The 21,146-nt window shown below is 36.3% G+C and overlaps 2 protein-coding genes across 4 annotated transcripts in view; one reads left to right on the plus strand and one right to left on the minus strand.

Annotated features, from left to right (window-relative positions):
* The first annotated feature begins 487 nt into the window (after window positions 1-487).
* LOC119767870 lies at window positions 488-1,610 on the plus strand. Its single transcript, XM_038257621.1, has 2 exons — window positions 488-999; window positions 1,059-1,610. The coding sequence occupies exons 1-2, from the start codon at window positions 603-605 to the stop codon at window positions 1,502-1,504; spliced, it is 843 nt and encodes a 280-aa protein (XP_038113549.1). The 5' UTR covers window positions 488-602; the 3' UTR covers window positions 1,505-1,610.
* Window positions 1,611-3,074: 1,464 nt separating this feature from the next.
* LOC119767270 (one cut domain family member 2) overlaps window positions 3,075-21,146 on the minus strand; it is a 58,144-nt gene continuing 40,072 nt past the window's right edge. For 2 of the 3 annotated variants that reach the window (XM_038255530.1, XM_038255532.1), the window contains 3 exons: window positions 10,056-10,594; window positions 9,239-9,853; window positions 3,075-6,380 (listed from right to left, as the gene is read on the minus strand). In XM_038255530.1, the coding sequence (XP_038111458.1) occupies window positions 6,306-6,380; window positions 9,239-9,853; window positions 10,056-10,594 (1,229 nt within the window). In that variant the 3' untranslated portion in view covers window positions 3,075-6,305. Of the gene's footprint in view, window positions 6,381-9,238; window positions 9,854-10,055; window positions 10,595-10,665; window positions 10,820-21,146 lie in introns of those variants that run through there. The other variant, XM_038255533.1, reaches the window with a different exon arrangement.

Genomic DNA, 21,146 nt, shown 5'->3' on the forward strand with positions numbered 1-21,146 from the left:
TTATCTACGTGCGCATGTATTGCGTGTTTGTACACGAAGGGTTTTTAGGTTAAAATTTGTACCCGCCAGCAAAAACAAATGGTAAGCTAGTGTGCGTGAGATCGGGCTTAGATAGCTCTATGGGGTGCACTAAAAAGTGACCCCGTTTGTTTGACAACAGTTGGTGTCAAACCATCGGGGTTTGAGTGTACTTGAGTTGACGAACAAGTTAAATAATATTTGAATATTTCTTCAACGCATTTATGTTCACTGCCTGACTCATTCTGTAGCCAAACTTTGAAAAACACACCGAGATTACTCAGTTCCAAGAACCCGCAAGGAATTCATCAAACTGAACGCACACTTCTTCAGCCCAGCCGATGATAACGTTGTTTGCGAACAAACCGAACGGTGAATTCCCGATCATTCGAGAGGATCTCGCCTGGGTTCTCTTTGTATTGATCGTACGAACAAACTCCTCTCAAGAGCTACTGGAATATATATTTCAATCCGTGATCTCAGTCTTCAACGCTCAGTTCTAATTTGCAGTCGGACGCGTCGTGATCACGTTAATTTTGGTCAAGTAATCTAACTTTGATAAGAGCAGGAAGAAGATTAGCAAAATGAAACCGGTCGGATTTTGTCTGGTGGGTCTTTTGTTGGTGGGGCTTTGTCTGAGCTCGGCCGAGGGAGGTCGCCGCTCCCACCACCGGAAGACCAAACGGGACACCGGGGTGCACATCGAGATCTACTACCCGAAGGGGTTGATGGTTTGGTACCCCCACCGGTCGGGGATGGCTGGCTTCGGGATCGAGATATTCCTCAACCAGCGCCATTTGATCGATGACGAGGCGGTTTGTGACATCTGCCTGAACACGACGGAGCTCACGTACGGGAAGTACGTTCTGCGGAGTGACGACGCGATCGTCCGAGGTGGCGATCATCTAATGTACAACGCTATCAAGCAGAAGGTCAACGGTTCCGCGTACATCATGCGAAGCAACGAGTTCTATGTTGCAGGTAAGACGCTTTTGAGACGTACCAGATGCTCAAGTGATCAACTCCTTCCAACTTTTCAGAGAGCCGCATTCTGTCCCAGCAAGCAAAGTGTCCACCCCAATCGCGCCCCACTTCGGGAAGTTCCGCCGAAAGGATCGCCACCCTGGAAGAAGAGGTCAACGCGCTGGAAACGATCGTGTACGACGTGTTCCAGCACTGCAACAACGTCACCCAAATCAGCAAGAACCTGTACCTTAACTTCCGTCCGGCAGAGACCACCCGCCTGGACTCGAAGCAGCTCTTCAACTACACCCGGAACGTGCTGAAGGAGATGCTGCCCAAGATCGACTGGGACGCGTTGCTGATCAATGCGTTCTACTACGAGGATGGTGTGGCGTTCGAGGTGAAGACGCTGATCGATAAGCTGAAGGTGCTGCAGATGTCCAAGAACTTTACCCAGTTTACGGTTAATGATTTGGATGACATGGAGACCACAACCGAGGGAAACGAAATTGAAGATTATTAGCGTGATGAATATTGTACTTTTAACTGTAATGTATTGAAATCTTTTGATGACAAAAATGTGAATGTTCTTTTCAAATAAATTTGTGACTACCGATTTAAGGAATTTATATTCACTGTTCACAAATATTTACATTAATGCAAATATTAACAGTAATGCAAATATAAATAACTTTTTTTAGGCTGAAAATTAATTTATCCATCAGAATTTTACAGGTTTTTAACTTATTTATATTCTTCCTTTCCTTCATAATAATTAAATGGTTTTAGTATGCTCGAATATTCCAGTTTTTTTTCAATACCTTTCAATAACAGACACTTGCAAATTACATGTTTTATTTTTTATGAGTTTATAATTTAATTAAGTTTTCAGAAAAGAAAAATTTTCATTTTATATCACGTTTTATATACATCAAATTTGAGTTCTGCGGCTTGATTTTAGTTTATCTTGAATGGTGAATTATAAAATAAATTTTGTTTTAATATTTCAACATTATCATGAATTTAAAAATTCTGAATCACTTAAGAAATACTGAAAACTTAACCTGTAAAATCAAAAATAAGACTAAAAAACTTAAAACATGAGCTTTACAATAAAAAATAAGACAAAAAAATCTAAAAAAAACGGTCTGCCGAGTTGAATAAATATGACAAGTGTTGAAAAAGTCGAGTTTGCAACGAGTTTCTAGAATTTGTCGTTTCCGGCTCCGACTCCTCAGAAGTACCACTGACTCAGCAAAATGCATATATTTTAGAAGGAAAAGGAGTTTTGCGTTTTGTATTTGTACACAGCAAACAAAAAATTGGAGTGTTGAAAATTTGATTGGCTGGCTATTACCTCTTTTTTGAGTAATTTTACCTAAAAATGTGTAAAAATGTGAACACACATTTTTTTACACAAAATCTGCCACCATTTCCTTATGACTATCACAATCTATTATTTTTCTGTGTACCGAATATTCCAATAAGAACTCAGGAGTGTTTTTAAACGACCTGTTGGACATTATCGTCTGAATTGAAAATTCTAACTCGAATATAATTGAACCGTTAGCGTTAGAAAAGTTACATCCTTACCACCAACAGATGACAGCACCGACGGTTGGTGTCTTGGGAGGTACTTCAAGTACTTACCACTAGGAAAAGTGTCTTGGAAAATAGTGCAAAACCCGAACACCGTAAAAAGCAACGCTTACCGTTTTATTATTGAGCAGTGCTTCAAAGCAGTTATTCAACTCACGCAACAACCACTCGCGCTGTTTGTTTTTGAGTGAATTTAGAGAATATGTAGAACGGTGTAGCTATCTAGCAAGTGACAAGTTTTTAAAGAGTTTATGGTTATTTCACAAAAAAAAACTTTAAAGGAGATTTTTTCAAATTTTTGAAGAACAAAATTCAAATCAATTGACAGATTTTCATACATTTGTTTGCTGTGAGTGTAGCAAGATTTTCTCATTATTTTTTTTCAAAAACTGAATAGCGTTGATAACTAACACGTGTAGTTTTCTGTGTTATACACATAAAAAAATAGTTCGGCTGTGAATTATCATATTTAAAGTAAAATGAATCAGACATTATTTGTATTTTTTTTTATTTTCAATTGGTTTAATCAATAATAATTCATTTTTTGTTTTTTCTTGTATCTAATGAATGAAAACAAAAGTTAACGTAAAAAATATCATCATTATGCTTGCTACAAAGTTCATTCATGTCAAAGTTCATCATATGATTTTTATCCTCGTCACCACTCTCATTTCTATTTCCCACCTGCTCTCCGTGACGTGACATGTTCGGTACACTGTGTTAAGATCCATCAATTCTCACAATCCAATGATTTTCAATCGTTTTGTGTGTGTTGTAGGGGTGTGTGTTTGAGTTTGTGTGATTTGCAATGTCTTATTAAGATTTTTGTTTTTCTCTTTTACTTCATTTTTGAAGATTTCTCGTAATCCAATTTCAATTGAGACAACATCAAAGTTTTCTTTAGTTTCATGTGAGTTGGTTTGTTTGTGTCAGTGTGTATGTTTGTGTGTCAGGCTTTTTTTACGTCGTCGACCTTGTCCCTCTCGCTAATCATTATTTGATTTGTTCCACAGAAAATTGTTTTGTTGTTGTGTGTAGATTTTATTCTTAGATTTTATGTCGGGTTCTCTACTAGTACAATATTAATAATTTGTGTGTTTATCATAGTTTCCAATACTAAAAGCAATCGTTTCTCCTTAGTTTACTATCAAGAATGTCGCTGCTCTTCCTGGTTCGTCCTCTCTTCGCCATCAAGATTAAGCCATCTACTTGTTGATTTATTCAGTGTGAATATCGAAAATGTTAATCCTTGTCGCCGTTGTGGTTTATTTTAAAAAATCATGATTTTATTTGTAAATGTATGTGTACGTGTGTTCTCCTTCGCTGAACCACAATCAATCGTCTCTTCATCGAGTAGTTCTTAAGAATTAAAAAATCGTTTAGTCTTTTATTTCGCCCACGCTCTCTCTTTATCTGCGCCAGCTCGGTTAGCTAAACCTTTGTCAAGTTTGAGCTTTTAATTTTTATACATGTTTTCATCAACCTTTGAACATAATAATTTGGGAGGAGAAAAACTCACACGTGGTGGTGTTGGGAGAGGAGGATGTCGTGGAAGTTCCCCTCCAAAGCCGCTAATAATCACAGACAACCCCGGGTTGGTCCGTTGGCCCAAAATATCACAGCCCCTCAAAGTTTCGCGTGTGGAAGGGGGTTCCAAGCAAAGGTTCCCTGGAGCGCACGGAAGACCCCCGGAGATAACAGCTTTGGAGTGGGAGGTTTCCTCTGAATGATGGCAAAAACGAATGCTTCTTTCTTTTCGTGGTAGAGAACTGAGTGGCAAATCAAACAGCTTAGAAATGGTGATGTTGGTTGTATCTCGTATTTATAATAAATTGTTAATCACACCTAGTAAGATCTGCTCGCACGTGCTCTAGTTAATCAAAGATGGACACTTTATGTTTTACTTGACATTCTGACTGTTACGCGATCCAAAGACTTATGGTAAATTGTTTATGGCTACTGTCGGCTATGATTTGCGTGTTTAAATTTTTAATTTGTAATTCGGTAAAATATACTGCAATTATAATAATTGTTTATTGTTTGTCGTTTTGTTTTGCGTGTTCAAATGTCTAGAAACGTTTATTCTGTAGTTTACGGGTTTAAATCGAGTCGATAGTGTATGTCTGCGATATTGCCAATTCAAATGGAGCTCTGCAGCAATGGATGTTTCAATGGAAAGATTATCCAGATTGCAATCAATCGCCATTTTTTTATCAAAGAGATTAACTCACAAATTATGTTGACCTTTACTGTACAGATCCATTTGATCTCGAAATATTAGTTCTTCGCGTGTATTCTAGATCTTAGTTTTTAATACACCTTATTGCTTCTGTCATTAATCGAACAACGTGTTATTCGTCATGCCGAGTTGATTTGAAAATTATGCTCAAAATTTACCATCACATATTCGACCATCGTCGTTCTAATTGGTTAAATGGTTCAGTTAATGACAGAATGGATATTACGGCAGTTATTTTTGTTGTTACTATTTTGTTGTTAATGTGAGTGTGCTTGTACATTAGTGGCAGAATACGGTTGTTAAGTGTAACATTGTTGCTTCTTCACCATCCTCGAGCCCTAGCCGCTTGTTTTAGATTGCTTCGGCTGCAAAATATCGCGTAAGTCTTGGATTTGACGTGAGTTCTGGACATTGTTGAGAATTTTGCGTTGCTTTTACGGAATTAAATCTCACGCCAAGTCCAACTATGAGCTTGTCTGCAAACCCTTGAACACCGAACGAAATCGATCCTCGCGGCTTGTATAAGAGTATCGGTTGAACCGAGCTCATGCCTGAATAAGCACGTTTAAATCCCTGAGAGATAGAGCTACAACTTAAACTAGCAGCGATTGCAATTCGAGGACGATTTTCAAAAAAAAGCAATCGCTCTTGACTTTTCACTCTGAGTTTTGACCTTTTCCATTTAGAAGATATTCGTTCGAGGGCCTCACTGCACTTTTTCTCACAATTTGCTCACTTTTAGATGTCGTTTACCAACTCGATTTTTAAAATTAATTGTACGTTTTCGCTGTCTCCCACCTCGTTTTCATTCGTTAGCTGTATCTATTAATGTGTATTGTATCATTGTAAGAGACCAAGGATGAACTTAAGAACACTACTAAATATTAAAATCACAAAATTGCTTTGAAAGGTAATAAGTAATAAAATAACTAATAGAACTCGCGTGTAACTTTCTCACACATCAATAACAAGGTTCGCTTCGTACGCGCACGAAAATTGCAACCAAATCCCTTATTTTCCTTTATCTCGCTTGCTTCCAACGCAACCTGCAATTCAAGTAGTTCACGGCACTGGATCAGATCCAGCAATGTTGGCACAACAAAGCTGTGCGTCTCGTTCTTCACAAAAAAAAATCAGATTTCTGTTTCTAAACTCCTATCGTATCGTGGTGCCTACACCGCGCGCCCTTCTTGCTCTACTCGGCCCAAACATAAACTGGGATATGTTTTTCATTATTGGGAGTACAAACAAAACGTCTCGTCAACAGCAAAGATTTCGTGTAAAAACAAATTAATAGTAGTACGGTTGTAATGATTTTGAAACGGTTGTTGTTGAGATAATAAAATAGAGCTTTGTTTTTGTTGTTGATCATTACGCGTGGCCGCCAAACGGTGCGGTCGTCGTCGTCGTCGTTGGTGGTGTTGCCGAAGCAGCAGCAGCAGCAGCAGCAGGACGACTTCCGTCGTTTTGAGCCGGTCGCTCATCATCACCAACAAAAGACGGACAGCTCGCCCGAGTGTTCGTTACTGTGTCGCCAGGTGGTCACCGAGCGCGCCTTGAGCTAAAATTGGGAAGAGATGGAATTGATTAGTGGGGAAATTTAAAGTAAATCAACACGTGAAATAGAAGTGATTGGTTCAAGGACAAACTTAGAAATGAAAATGAAGTTTCCGGGATATAAAGGGCTGCGTCAGAAGTGGGTGGAGTTTAGCGAAGTCGGTTCCGTCGGTTCGGAGCAAAATGTTAGCGAGAACTCCCGGTTGTGCAGTGCACATTTCGAGACAAAGTACACCGTCTGGAAAACTAACGTTTTGTACAAGTAAAAGGGAGGTCATGCAGTCAGCTGTTATCTTATCTACCAATGCAATAATTAGAATCCAAAACAAGCTCTTCCAAGATTACGATTTTCCGGAGGTAGAATTGTTATGTCAAATAACAAGTCGGGAAATCGGGAAAGTCGGGAATAAGTCGGGAATTCGTCAAAATCTGCCAAAAATCGGGAAAAAGTCGGGAATTTATGATTTTATGTCAAAAAGTCGGGAAAAGTCGGGAATTCTGAGCTTTTTTAACTCTTGAATAAATTTTGTAATATTTTGTACAATTTTCAAATTGAATTCACTCATTTCTGCTTTAGTAACTTACTTTAAATTTAAGGTTATTTTCACTATTTCAATATATTTGAGTATGGAAAAGCTGTTCAAGACCTTTAAAATCTTTATGAATATTGGAGTCTTTGACACAGATTTTCATAATATTTTTTTGTGAATCAAATGATCGCTTTTAATTTTTGTTCACAAAACAAGAGGTATAGTTGATGAAAAACTAATATAAAAATAGAGCGTAATGGTCAGCTTAGAATTATGATTCTATTCCATTTTGTCACATAATTGATTATTTGAAACAGGATTCGAACTTGAGGTTGGCAATAGTTTTATTTTTGGGTAAATATTTGTAACTGTTTAACTAAATTCATTAAGTAATTGAAAATGTGTTTTTTTCCAAATGTTGCCCTTGAATTTTTTTTTGTGAGTATGGGTAAATTACCTACCATAGATAAAGCTTGATTTTCAGTTTGCGGAAAACTTAAATATCGAATAAAATCCAAAATTGAAAAAGATTTTTACGTTTTGAAAACATAAAGAAAATATTGAAATTGCAAAAAAAAAATAAATCCAAGAAATTTTGAGTTCTTGCATAATTATTTAAAAAAAATGTCTCTTCAAACAGTTGCTTAAAATAAGTGGGAAAACATAAAATCATATCAAACTGAATTTTCATTGAAAAAAAAAAAACATTTAAATACTGACCACTAAAAAATTAACATTGATTAAAAAAATCAATATCAAAAATTACATAATGAAAAAGGGAACTTGGCAAAAACATTTTCTTTTATGAATTCCTTGACATTTTTCTAAATCCTTTGAATGAATTATAACAGCAATTACGTTCTAATCATTTTTTTGATTTAAAATGATGATGAAGTGACAAAACATATCAAAAACTATACGTTTGCCAATTTAAAAAATACTATGGAAGTTACAAGTATTGTTGAACTTTCGATAATTTTTCAAAGACTAATTGTGTTTCTACTCTGAATCATAATAATGAAATTACATTTTTGAAGTTTTCTTTATTAGTTTCTGTATTTTCAATAAATGCCTATATTTGGATTTTTTTATTTAATTCATTGAGATTTTTTTTTCGGTGGTTAATATTGACTTTTCTTATAGAAAGTTTTTTGTTTGAAATCATTCTTAAGATAAGAAATGCATATTATTTGAACATTCTGGAAAAGGCTGGAAAAAAGTCGGGAAAAAGTCGGGAATTTGAAAATGGAATTTGAGTGGTCACCCTGTACAGGGCATTTACACAGTCCAGTTTAATCAAAATTGCAAAGAAAGTATTTTATTTCTCAGTTCCGAGCCAAGCAGCCTCGTCCGAATCCCGTCCTGTTCAGAGATTCGCTTCGAGCAGTGATATTGGCCGATATTTTACAGCTAAAATGGTAAAATATTTGGGGAAGTACAGAGAGAAATAAAAGTTGAGAGAGAAAGGGCGGACTATTTGAGATTTGGCTTGTCATTTCACTTTACTACAAGAATGAGCATCGCGACAGTTGTAGCAAGGATTGAGAACAAACTGGTGGAATTTGTAAATACTGTGCTGCCGTTCTACGCATAATTGTCCCATGTCAGTTTCGGACGATTTTGATTTTATAACATTTTTGAGTTTAGTTTGGTGTGTACTATAAGAAAAACACGTAAATTTTGAACATGGGACAATTATGCGTAGAACGGCAGTGTGGAGCTAACAAACTATAGTGAACAATTGATGGGATTGAAACCTGGAAGAATTCCAAGGTTCTTGGAGTGGTCTTTGCGGAAAAATCACCGTGATGGCGTCCAACAATGTCACCGTTTATATAATGACAATTATTCGGAGCATCCGTCTGTGCCTCTTACCAGCAAAGAAGTATGGACCCCCCATCTAACAAAGGTTGTGAGAAGATATCGTCATTGATGTTTTGATCCTGACCAAACCGTTACTTCGATACAGAGCCCAGGAGCCACCTTGTTCAACAACAGCCAGACAAGGTTATAAGAATTTCTGTTCAGCTTGTTTGCTATTAGGGAACGATCTCTAGTTTAGAAGGGTTTAGAACTTGAAATAACATAATTCGTGGAAAGAAGATTTCAGGGAGTCATGAACAAAAAGTTAAATCATAAACAAGTGGTTTGAAATTTATTTGTCAACAATAGTTACTAATTCATTATCATCGTCATAGATTGAAATCATTTGAAATGCACCTAATAAAAATAAATTGAAAATAACAGTGTCTACCTAACTAACAAACTATTAAATCGCAACGCACTTGCGCAGCCGCGAGTTGGGTATCGCGTCGAACCGGTAGATACTCACTTGCTGCATCTTATCGAAATCTAAACAGGGCCTGTGCGGCCGCTGTAGCCGCTGCTGCCGCGAGGGCTGTCTCCGCCGCGGTGAAACCGCACAGTGGAACACCTTGGCCGGCGGACTAACGGACCGGCTGATCTCCATCGCGCTATTGGTTGCTACGGCCATGTCCTGGCCCATGCCGCTTGTTGTACTTAACAGTGCTAGATTGTTACTAGTTTGATGATGCTGTTGATGGTGCTGCTGGTGATGATGGCTGCTGTTGACTGTCGCTGGGCTATCACAGGTGGGCAGGCCTCCGCCGAGGACTCCGTACATGGCCCCACCGCCGCCGCCGCCGCCACCACCCAGGGACGATAGCGATGAGGTCGTCGATGAAATTGACGAGGACGACGATATCCGGATGTGCTCGAGGCCGCGGCCACTGTCCGTCAGGATGAGCGGCGTCGTCGAGCGCTGGATGATGTGGCCGCGATGGGGCTTCAACGCTTCCAGGGGTGGCGACGTGCGAAAGTTCACCGGGGCCGACATCAGCTGGGGCGGCTGGTGTGGGTGGTGGTGCTGGTGATGGTGTGGCTGGTGGTAGTGCTGTTGGTGCTGATTCTCCAGCAGATGGCGGACCTGTGAGTGAGGGATGGCGATTATTGGAGGAAATTGTTTGTTTGAATATTGAGTTCGCTTAGCGTTTTAAACGAAAATATTAAAAATAACTTGAATATTAGTCAAAGATGTGTTGATACAAATGAGATTTACAGCAAAAATGTTCAAAAAGAGAAATATTTCCACTTTTTTCAGTTCAAGCTAAAATAAGCACTGTCCTTACCTCATCATCCGAACTGTGCGCCAGCGAACGTTTGCGCTTCTCCAGCAAATTGTTCGAACTACACCGCTTGGGCGCCGCGCCAGCCGCTGCCAGCTGCGTCGGTGTAACCGTCAGTGGCCTCAACCGCCCGGCTGCCGATGCCGCCGAAGACGTCGCTAGGCACAGTTCCTCCGCACAGTCGTCCAGCTCGTCGTCGCACACGTTCTGGAACCCGCCGACGTCGGCCAGTGACATCAGCAAACCGCCCGCACGGTGTACACTTTCACTACTTCCGGTGACGCTAACGCCACCGGCACAGTCCAGGCCAATCACGCTACCGCCACCGCTTCCTCCTCCGCCGCCGCCGCCACCACCTCCTCCATCGCCATCGGTTTCACTGTCCACTACCGAGGCAGCACCACCGTTGATCACCTCCAGCTCCTCCTCGGAACTGTTCTGGTCGTACGCCAGCAGGTGCGAGACCGGCCCCAGGAAGGCCGGCGATTCCGACGAACAGGCCGTGTCCGTGGGCGAGGCTGTGTCCTGCCGGGAGCTCAGACCTGCAGAAAAAAGAACGAGAAGATCCAGCGATTAGTCATTGTGATCATGCCCAGCACCAGATTCAACGTACAGTCTTCCGTTGGTTCATCGGAAATGGTCAGACCCGAAAATGACCGGGAGACGCCACCTTGCAGTAGGCAGTCGTACATTGCTTTCCCTGTAATATTGACTCAGCTGTGAAGTGATAGCCGGCCCAGTTTCAGACACACTGTCGCCCGGCAAAACATATGATCCCACTTTTATAGCTTTCCCTATCGGCGAACGAAAACTGCTGGGTTTACTCAAACCATCAAACCCAGCAGCAGATGGTGGAGGAGGCCGGCTTCGCTGTAGTGTGTGCGTTCTTACTCTCTTGGACTAAGGATGGTTGTTTAGTATGGGAGAGAGGTTAGTAGTACAACAAGTACTAAGACGAGAAGTGTGATGAATGTGTTGGTTCTTCATATTTTTTTATGTCTGATTTGGAGCCCTGATAATTAGTTGACTCGAACGAAACAAAACTGGCTGATGAAACTTTCTTGATATTTCCAGATTTGTTTATCACCAGCACATGTGTACGAAAAATCCTCCAAAAACAGATTGCACTGGATGTTTCTTGATTAATATTTGCTTTGATCACTTGGAAACAGAAACATCAATTAGTAAGAATTCATGAATGGATCAAGAATTTTTGATAATAAATACTTGAAATTAAGGAAATTATGGTATCCAAAACAAATTAGATGAGTCATTTAATTTTACTCAATCACGAATCAATCGCTATTGATGATTTTGAAAAGATTAAAAAACAAATAAAAATTAAATTAAATTTTCAAATCGAATCTGGCTAGTTTTCTTTTATTTTACGAAGCTTTGAATGAATTTACAAGATAAAATAATTCACCTACCTACACAAAATATAAGCACATCAGTTTTACATGATTTGAAATCACTCTACTTTGTGAAGCTGCTCTCAAAAGAAACATAAAAAGGAACAATGACTTTCTGTTAAATTTTGTGTCGCTTGTGTGCTATCTTATGACACGTATGCTGTACAAAGATAAGAAATTTCATGCGCGTTGCTACCCAAAGTGAACAATACCATGAAATATTAAAAACAAATTACTAGCATTTTATTTTTAGTAAAATAAAATATTGAAAGTTGACCAGTAGAACAGAACGGTCCTAACAATCCCTCTGATCGTTTTCGTATATTTAAAATGTTTTATTTTTTGAGAACAAAGATAAACGATTGAAAAATTAAATTTCAATAGTATTCAATTTTTCAATAAAATGATTTTTATCTTCGGAGTTTTGAGCGACGCGCTCACACAATTTTAAAAACTGAAAATGTTCTTCAGCTTTTTGAAGAACTGAAAAAGTCATGTTTTGCAACGACTTGCTGACAACATTTTTTGAAATTCCGAAATAGTAGTTTATGCAACAAGTTGCAAAAAGAGGATTTTTTCAGCACGAGTCGTACATTTATCGAACGAGGTTCACCGAGTTGGATAAATACGACGAGTGCTGAAAAAATCAAGTTTTGCAACGAGTTCCATACAACTTTTTTTGCAATTCCGAAAAACACCCATTGAGTGAAATTTTAAGTCAAATTTCCATGTGTTTCGCCAATAAATCGTTTAAAACAAAAAAAATGAAAAGTGTTACATTTCGAAACAAGTGCTGAAAAGTTCAACTTTTCAGCACCCATTTCAGTGCTGAAAAGTAGAACTTTTCAGCATTTATTTTGAAAAGTGTTGCTATTCGATTCTGTTATGATTGGTACAGAAAAGTAGGCTATTTCGTCTTTCAAGAATGACAGAAAAAGTAAATAGTTTCACGACGGAATTGCAAAAAACGCTTTTTGAATGGAATTTTATGTCAAACATTCATGTGTTAAGTAAATCCACTGTTCAAAACAAAACAATATTGAAAAATGTTACCTTTTGATACAAGTTTTGAAAAGTTCAACTTTTCAGCACTGGTATTAAAAAGAATCGATTTTCAAATCTGTTATTTTTGATAATAAAAAGTAGGCCGTTTTGTTTCTCCGGAAGGTCAGGAAAAGTTGTCAGTTTCACAGTGGGATTGCAAAAAATAGATTTTCTGTAGAATATCCCATTTTTTTCCAAACTTTGAAGTTTTTTTTCGATAAAATTTTGTCGAAAAACTCCATTAAGCATCACTAGTTTTTTTTCAAAAAGGATCCAGCATATTTTGACTCATTATCACTGAAAGTTGAATTTCCAAAATAAGTTAGTTTAGCCATTTCAAAAGGTTAATTTTGATTCTAACATATCTCAAATTACAAAGTTTGAACCTAATCAAAATCTTTTAAGAAAATTGCTTTAAAAAATGCCGTTTCGGAGAAAAATGCCATACCGTCAAATGGGAATTGGGACACATGGGGCGAATTGGGACAGCAGTTTTAACTATGTTAGCACAATATTTTGATTTTTTTTTGTTGGTTTTGGAAAGAGCAGACTGAGATTAACAAAATTTGTACATCCATTTCCAAATTTAAAACTTTGAAGTGTTCATAACACTGCTGTCCCTATTCAGACTGTAGTCCCGATTCGCCCCAGATGAAGGTACCTGTGATTTCTTCCCTGGGTGCCGAAGTTTTTTTTTATTGAATTAGCTTTACTTTGTGATACTTTTTTAATGTTTGACACTTATCTTCAAGTGGGGAAACAAACATTTCGCTGGACAAATTCAACAGGTTGGGTGGGTGTTTTCCAAAATTGGAAAAAAAAATACAGAAAAAGAAAAAAAATCTCGCAATACCAGATTTTTTTGAGTGCCAGATCGAAAAACAAATATTTCAATATTTCTTCGGGACTGACCTTAGAAATTCTCAATTGAATATTTCGTAAAGCTTAAATGTATAAAAAGCTAAAATACATAATTTTGAATACAATTTTGCTCATTATGTTGAGCAAAGTAGCTGTCAGATTTCCCCATTATTTTGCCCGTTTTTTTCGGTTCAGACTTCGTAAACTCTGCTTGTTACAGAAACTACTCGCCATCTTACAACTGCAATATAAATTCTATATCAGCTGGGAATCTTCTTACCTTACTTTTCCTTTTATTTCGTTATATTGCAACTCTAAACGGATCGTCTTTCGAACAGTGTCACACCATGCCAACGTTTACGTGTGTGCACTTGCCCACTACAAATATACCAAATCGAACTCAAACCCAGCTGCCGAAATACATTGTAACGCGCCACTCTCTCGGTAGTGATCAAACAAACCCACACACAAACACCTATTATCACACTCTCGCGATTCAAAGGCTTAAAAATTGCACGAGACTCATCGTTGGCGCTCAGGGTGGGTTTGTAGCATTCAACTATTGTTTTTATTCGTTTTTTAAATTAAATTTTCACATTCACATTTTTTCTAAAATTTTGATTTTGTTCTGTGAAGAAAAGTCATGCATATTTCTGTGTCAAAATTGTGCAACAAAATAAGAAAATATTTTTTAAATAATTTATCGACATAAAAATTGCAAAGAAAAGTTGTTAGTCTAAGATATGATAATATCCGATATCCGATATGAAATTTTTTAGAACTCGTTTCCTTCGAAATTCAACATGATTCAGCCCCACCCTACCGTCAGCTGTTTATGGGTGGGTGACTATCTAAACAATTTGCAGGAACGCGACTAAGCACGGCCTGCACTAGAGAGTCACTATTTTAGAATATCAGCAAATGTATTTTCCAACACAAACGCAAATGCAACCGCGAGGTAGATGCACTCGTTCAAGGTTAGCTCCCCCCACTTCCCTTGGCCAGCTCTCCCTCGGGAACACCACTTCCGTTGCTAGGGGTAGGAGGGGTTCGTCGCGAGTGATGACGGGCTGTTCGACGACGAGAGTCATAACTATTTTGTTTGCCCAGTCGAGCTCTAATAACAAACAAACGACGACGACGACGCCGCCGGGATCGGTTGGCAATACAATGTGTTCAGACACATCAGCTTACTTTTATTGGCTTTGCTGGTTTAATTATACGAGGCATGCCAATTGGTAGAGCTGGCGGAAAATGCCGTGGGTGTGTCAAATGGTACGGAACGTTTAGGTAGAGGTGAGAATTTGTTTAAAATTAGGAATTGGAGAATTTTTATTTAGGTTTTTTTTTATTCTGAGGGGGAAATGATTAAACAATTTTAGAAGTTTAATTTGTAATACATTTAGGAACATTCATTTTTAAAATGTGACATTTTTGTTAGGAGCAATTCTCAAGAGTTTTTGCTGTTTGTTTTATTTTGCTAGATATGATTTATAGAAATTTTGATCTCTGATTTTTTGAAGCATACCATGCTATCTAAATATTCAAAAATCGTTTAATCCGGAACCGTGGTGTAGGGGTAAGCGTGGTTGCCTCTCACCCAGTCGGCTTGGGTTCGATCCCAGACGGTCCCGGTGGCATTTTGCGAGAAGAGATTTGTCTGACCACGCCTTCCGTCGGATGGGGAAGTAAATGTTTGCCCCGGTCTAACAGGCCATATTATTAACATTTGAATGATAAAAAGTATTTTAAAATGCATTTTACACCTGTTCTGTCATTAGTTTTCAAAATATCCAAGTATGGAAGATTTTTTTTGGAATGTCACAAAAAAATATTTTTCTATGGGTCCCAAACATCTTTTTTTATGTGCTTTAGATTTTTTGTCATTGCCTTTAAATCTCAGTTATGTCAAATGTTTTTAATTTATTTTAGTTAAATGCTTTAGAAAATACTCAATATATTAACGTAAAATCTATGTTTTGAAAATTCCACGGTTTGAATATTGCATATGATTATTATTTTTTATTTCAATGCACTGGATAACACTAAAAAGACTTTTTACCCATCACAGAAACTCTTAGAGCTTTTTTCATCAATTGTTTTTAAATTGTCTATTTTATTTAACTTAAGGTTTATTAAACAACTTTATCGTAAGAAAAAATCCAATTCTCTGGGAAATTCAAAACCCTGAAAATTGGACGCACTATCCTGCCCCTGATCGCATAAATGTCCCATATGCATTTTCATCGATTTCGAGTTATTGTCACATCCATTGATAACATTCTTGATAACATCGAACCATTGGATAAGTTTGGTCTCTTTACAATCCAAAATCTGAATAATCTAGAAATATCTTCTGGAAAACATTAAAAATTCAAGCAAAAAAAAACTTTTTCATCATTTAAAAAGCCAAACAAAAATCTAAACGTTATCACTTTCCACCATTATATCTATGGATGTGTCATGGATTTTTTTTACCGTGTATCATTTTTTTCAGTATAGTCCATATCCATACCTACAACTTTGCCGAAGACACCAAATCGATCAAACAATTTCGTGAAATTTTCTGATCTTTTCGAAAAAAATATATTCAAAAAAATTTAATCAAGATTAACATATCAAAAGGGCGTAATATTGAATGTTTGGTTTTTTTGAAATGGAAGTCTTGATTTAAATGTATGAAAATATTTTTTTCAAAAAGATCGGAAAATTTTACGAATGTTTCATGTTTTAACATTGTAAATCGGACCATTAGTTGCTGAGATATCGACATTAGAAAATGGTGGGTTGTTTGGGTGAGACTTAGAAAACATCAATTTTCTTGTTTTTAACCCTTTGCATGGTAATATCTCAGCAACTAAGGGTCGTAACAACAAAGTCCAAATAATATAGACAATTTTCTCAGCTTTTCAAAAAAAAAAAATTTCAAAGATGGGCAAACATGGGCACTATTTTTTAGAAATCAATAACTGCGACTGTTTTAAAAAGGAGTTACATAAAAATGGCTATAGCTTAAAAACGGCGCACTTTATCAAAATTTCACTTCAGTACTTTTTGATTGAAAATTCAATTTTACATCGAAAAATGAAATGGAAAAAAATTGCCACCAATATTTCGATTTTTTGAAAAAAATTGTATTGATTCAAAAAATAATAACTCGGTCAAAGATTTTTTGCCCATCCTGGAAATTTCTGAAAAGGTGGCATTTGATGTCCTCTAAAACATATCAAAAAATAAAAAAATTAAAAATATTTTTTTTGCAAATCAAGTTTTAGTGCCAAAAAGTGAAATTAAAAGTCACCAAAATTTGTTTTACCGTATATAATTTTTTCAGTGTAGGCCATATCCATGCCTACAACTTTGCCGAAGACACCAAATCGATCAAAAAATTCATTCATAAGATACAGATTTTTGAATTTTCACATATCACTTTTGTATGGACAGCTGCCAAATTTGTATGGAAAATTATATGGACAAACTAATGATGTAAAATGGTTTTTTGGGCATACCGAAGGCACTAAAAAAGTTTCAGCTGGATTAAAAAATACAGAAAAAATCGATTGACCGAAATCTCAGAGAATTGCTCTATATGCCGAATACAAATTTCAAGGCTTTAGTTATCTTATCGATTACTATATATTCAACTGTTCACAAATTCCCACAACCAAATCACAATTTCCAGACAAAAATTTAATTATTTTTGTCAATTTTCGGAATTCCCGGGACAAAGTATGAATTAAATCCCGTAAATTTTGTCCTGGAAATTCACAAGATAGACACACTAGACACAATAATAGAATCGTTTTAATATGTCTAAATTCAAACCGTTTGTTGATCTAAAAAGAAAAAATCATATTCAAACCAACTTGAAGAATTCTCGTGTTTGTAATGCGTAAAAAATAAAGTGGATTCATATTTCCAGTTTAAAGTGTGTCATAAAAAGCTAAAGTACCGAAAACCCATCGTGAAACATTTGAAGTGCGTTTGAGTACTACTTGAATGGTTTAGATTAGTAAATAGCTTTGTAAATTATTTTCAAATTTTTTTTAGCACACAAGAACACTATTAAAAATGAAAACTTACCAAAGTAACGATTAATACACACTCTTTCATGTTAGACCTTCAATAAGAAAAAAAATTGAGCACGCAATGTTAGCAATATTTAACATGTTTTGTTTGGCTGAACGTTCTGCTCAATTTTCCGAAATGTGGTTGGACTTGGCTGCCTTAGTGCCGTGTTTCTAAAAAAAATGTTATCAGTAGACTTGCATGCAAGTGTGACAAAACGACTTCGGCCTCAGACTAAATTTCTCATCGGCTAAAGTTGTACAAAGTGTTTGAAATCGACGTACGACAAGATAGCACGATCCCGACGACAGTTTGGATACCTTAACCTCAAAAATTCAGTAAAAGCCGTTTGCTTGTGACCAAACCACCGACTACATCGCCGGAAAGGAACCAGGAGGTCAGAGAGCGCACACGGGAGAGCGAGCAAACAGTCATGAAGCTCAACTACCCGACAGGACTTGCAACTTTGTTGCTGAAAGTTGTTACTGTCGCCCAACAACAAAGTTGTAGTTTGTTTGCCGGTTGTGACGGGCCTACCAAATGACGAGAACAAATATTGATTTTTCGTTTTTTTTTTTTTTTTTTTGCAGTTTGCTTACTGGAGAAGATTGCTTCCCTTTGGGTGGGTTGTAGCTCCCCGACGGTTCGGGTGTTCGATTGATGTTGGAGGTTTTATGTTGCACAATGTTTGCGCTTTGAATTTTGAACCCGACAAAGTAACTGCCGCAGAGTGGAAATTTTTGCATACGCTCGGATGCACCCCCACTAATGATGATTCATGCAGAAGGTACAATGTCTGCCCCCACGGCTAGCATTACGTAAATCTTTCTCCCTAGATTAATAGGCCATTGCAATCCCATCATGATTATCATCATTGCGGCCGCGGGCTGGAGCCACGTATGATAATTTAGTAATTGCCTGAGAAAACTACGTCAATTACCCCGTCCCATTCTATTCCACTTGCTCGGCTAACCTTGAACGAGTACGTGAACCTTCTGAGCTAGAAATGCACTATACTAATATGAACGTCAGCGTGCGTTTGTGCACTACTACCAGAGATAGTGTATAGTAACAGCAAGCCGCCTTTGACTAGTAGTTTCGCACATCGTCTGTGCCGTACTGCGAAGCTGACGTGGTATTTGCTGAATACCATCATCGCTGTTGCAGCACAACCACCACTGACTGACAGAAATTGCATCACTTGGTGATAAAAATGCATTCCCGCCTGGTATCCAAATGCACTCTAAGATATTTTATTAAAGTATTTTTTTTTCAGGTGAATTACAAAATTAATAATTTACTTTAAAACAGGAAGACTTAAAGTATAAAGAAAAGTATCCTCAAAAGACACATATTTCTATCCGTGCTCAATGTGAAAGATGAAACAGCTGCTGGTTTTTCAATTAAGATGGTAGCAATCAATTCAGAATCACACCTGTCTGTTAATTTGTCAGATTGTTGCTTTTGTAACACTATTTATTCGAATGTCTAATCCACCTAAAAGTCGACGTCTCATCATCAGGTTGTAAACCCGATGGAAAATTACTGAATGAGCAGATAACCAAAAAAATGGGATCCAAAAAATTTCAGTGTAGAACTGCAACACACAAGCATAACATGTCATAAAAAATAATAACAACCTTATCGCGGCAAAATGTGGCAAAAAAATTAAAGCTTTCGCTCTGTGAACATTGTCGTTGCGAGGTGATAAGATAACGTGGGGCCACACGAGGAAATCCGTTGCGGTAGGAAGACGAGCCCATCATCGGTGAGTTTGTTCAGCTGAGCGAGATGAAATGTTATGTAATCTTTAAGAAAAATGAGTAATCTCTTTATTAATGTTATTTAAACTGTCCTTTCCCAGGACTTTAAATGTTGACTTCTAATAATTTGATAATTATAAAGCTGTAATAAGTTTTTTTATATAATTTGTCAGTTATTTAATGTTTTCATCATTGAAATCAAATGCTTGACTCAAGAATTCAGTTGCAAATATTGTTCAACGTTAATGCCACCATTGATCGTAATTTCATTTTTCTATTTTTCTAATTATATTTTTTCGTTTCAGCAAAATAAAATTACTTATTTGTCAGTTTAAGTTTTAATGCGACCCAATCATCATATCACAATAAAAAAATAAAAAAGTAAAAAAAAATGAAATTACGAGCCATGGTTTCAACATTTTAATTAAAAAACTGTTTTAAAATGCATTATACACCTGTCAAGTTGTTTTGCCATCATTAGTTTCCAAAATATCTAAGTATTGACGAAAATATTAATTTTTGCGAAAAATAATATTTTTGCGGTGCTGTACATTGGAATTTTATAAAAATTCAAAACATTTTTTAACAAGCCCAAACATGCTAAATATGATTATCAAGGCAGAAAAATACATTTTACATTGTTTTCAGTTGATTAGACTTTTATTTTCATGGAAATTTTGAATTTTTTGGAATTTTTTTTGGCCCCCTGATTTTTTAGACCAATTTTGAAGGGGGGGCGACATAAACTTTGAAAAATATTTGCAACGGCCTAAACGTATTCAATAATTAAAAAATACAAACAATAAACGAATTAAAAAAAAAAGAATCAAGATTCTAACGCTAAAATACTTTTCATAATTTGCCATATGGGTGTCAGACTATTCAAAGATTCCTATGCATTTTCACTTTTTTTTTTGAGTTTTTGAAATAAAATATAGAAATAATTTGCAATATGAGTATCAAACGTTTCGAAAATGTTGCATTTATTTTCATTGTTGTAGAGTATTTTGAATTTTTGTATTTGAAAAAATAGGGTGTTTTGTGAAATGTTTAGTTTTCTACAAAATACTGTAATAAAAGCACTTCGTTTAATACCCATAAGGCAAATTATGAAAATTTGGGTATTTTCGAAAAAATAAAATATTATGTAAAAAAATATATAATTTACAAAAAAAAGCATTCAAATTTTCAATTGTGTGATACACATATTGCAAGTAATGATAATTGAAGTATTTTTGAGAAACTACGGTATTTTGTAATTTTTTGTATTTGTACTTCGAAACTCAGGCCGTAGAAAATATTTTTTAAAGTTTATGTCCCTCGGCTCTGACCAAAGTACAAAGGGCAAAAGTATAAAAAAGTATAATAAGGAAAAACGAGGCATGGTTTCATCATTTCAATAAAATGCATTATACATGCATTTTTTTGCAATTATTTGTTTCCAAAATTTCTAAGCAATTACGAAAAAATGTTTTTTACGAGAAAAAAAAGTGTTTACGTTGCTGTACATTGGAATTCTATAAAAAATCATCATAATATTTTCAAGCGAGCTCAAACATGCTAAACATGATTACCAATGCAGAAAAATGCATTTCCAATCGTTTTCAGTTGATGCAACTTAAAAAAAAGATTTTTTTAAGATTTTTGAGAAAATATTAAAATAACTAGATTATCAAAAAAATAATTCTTACTAAAATTATTGTACATTTAACATGATATTGTTTAAAATTTAATATTAATAATAAAATAATTATTTCCAGTTTAATTCTAGAGAAAACATCGATAAAATCTAATGAATTTTGTAAAAAGTACGCAGAAAAAAAATTATGGTAATATTCATCAGGAAATTGTGAATTTTCATCAGTTTTTGATGAATTTTAATCAGGTTTACATTTTTACACATTTTTTATGTAATATTACTCAATAAATTTCTAACATTCCAAAAT

This window comes from Culex quinquefasciatus, chromosome 2 (genome assembly GCF_015732765.1).
Source record: "Culex quinquefasciatus strain JHB chromosome 2, VPISU_Cqui_1.0_pri_paternal, whole genome shotgun sequence".
Lineage (NCBI taxonomy): Eukaryota > Metazoa > Arthropoda > Insecta > Diptera > Culicidae > Culex > Culex quinquefasciatus.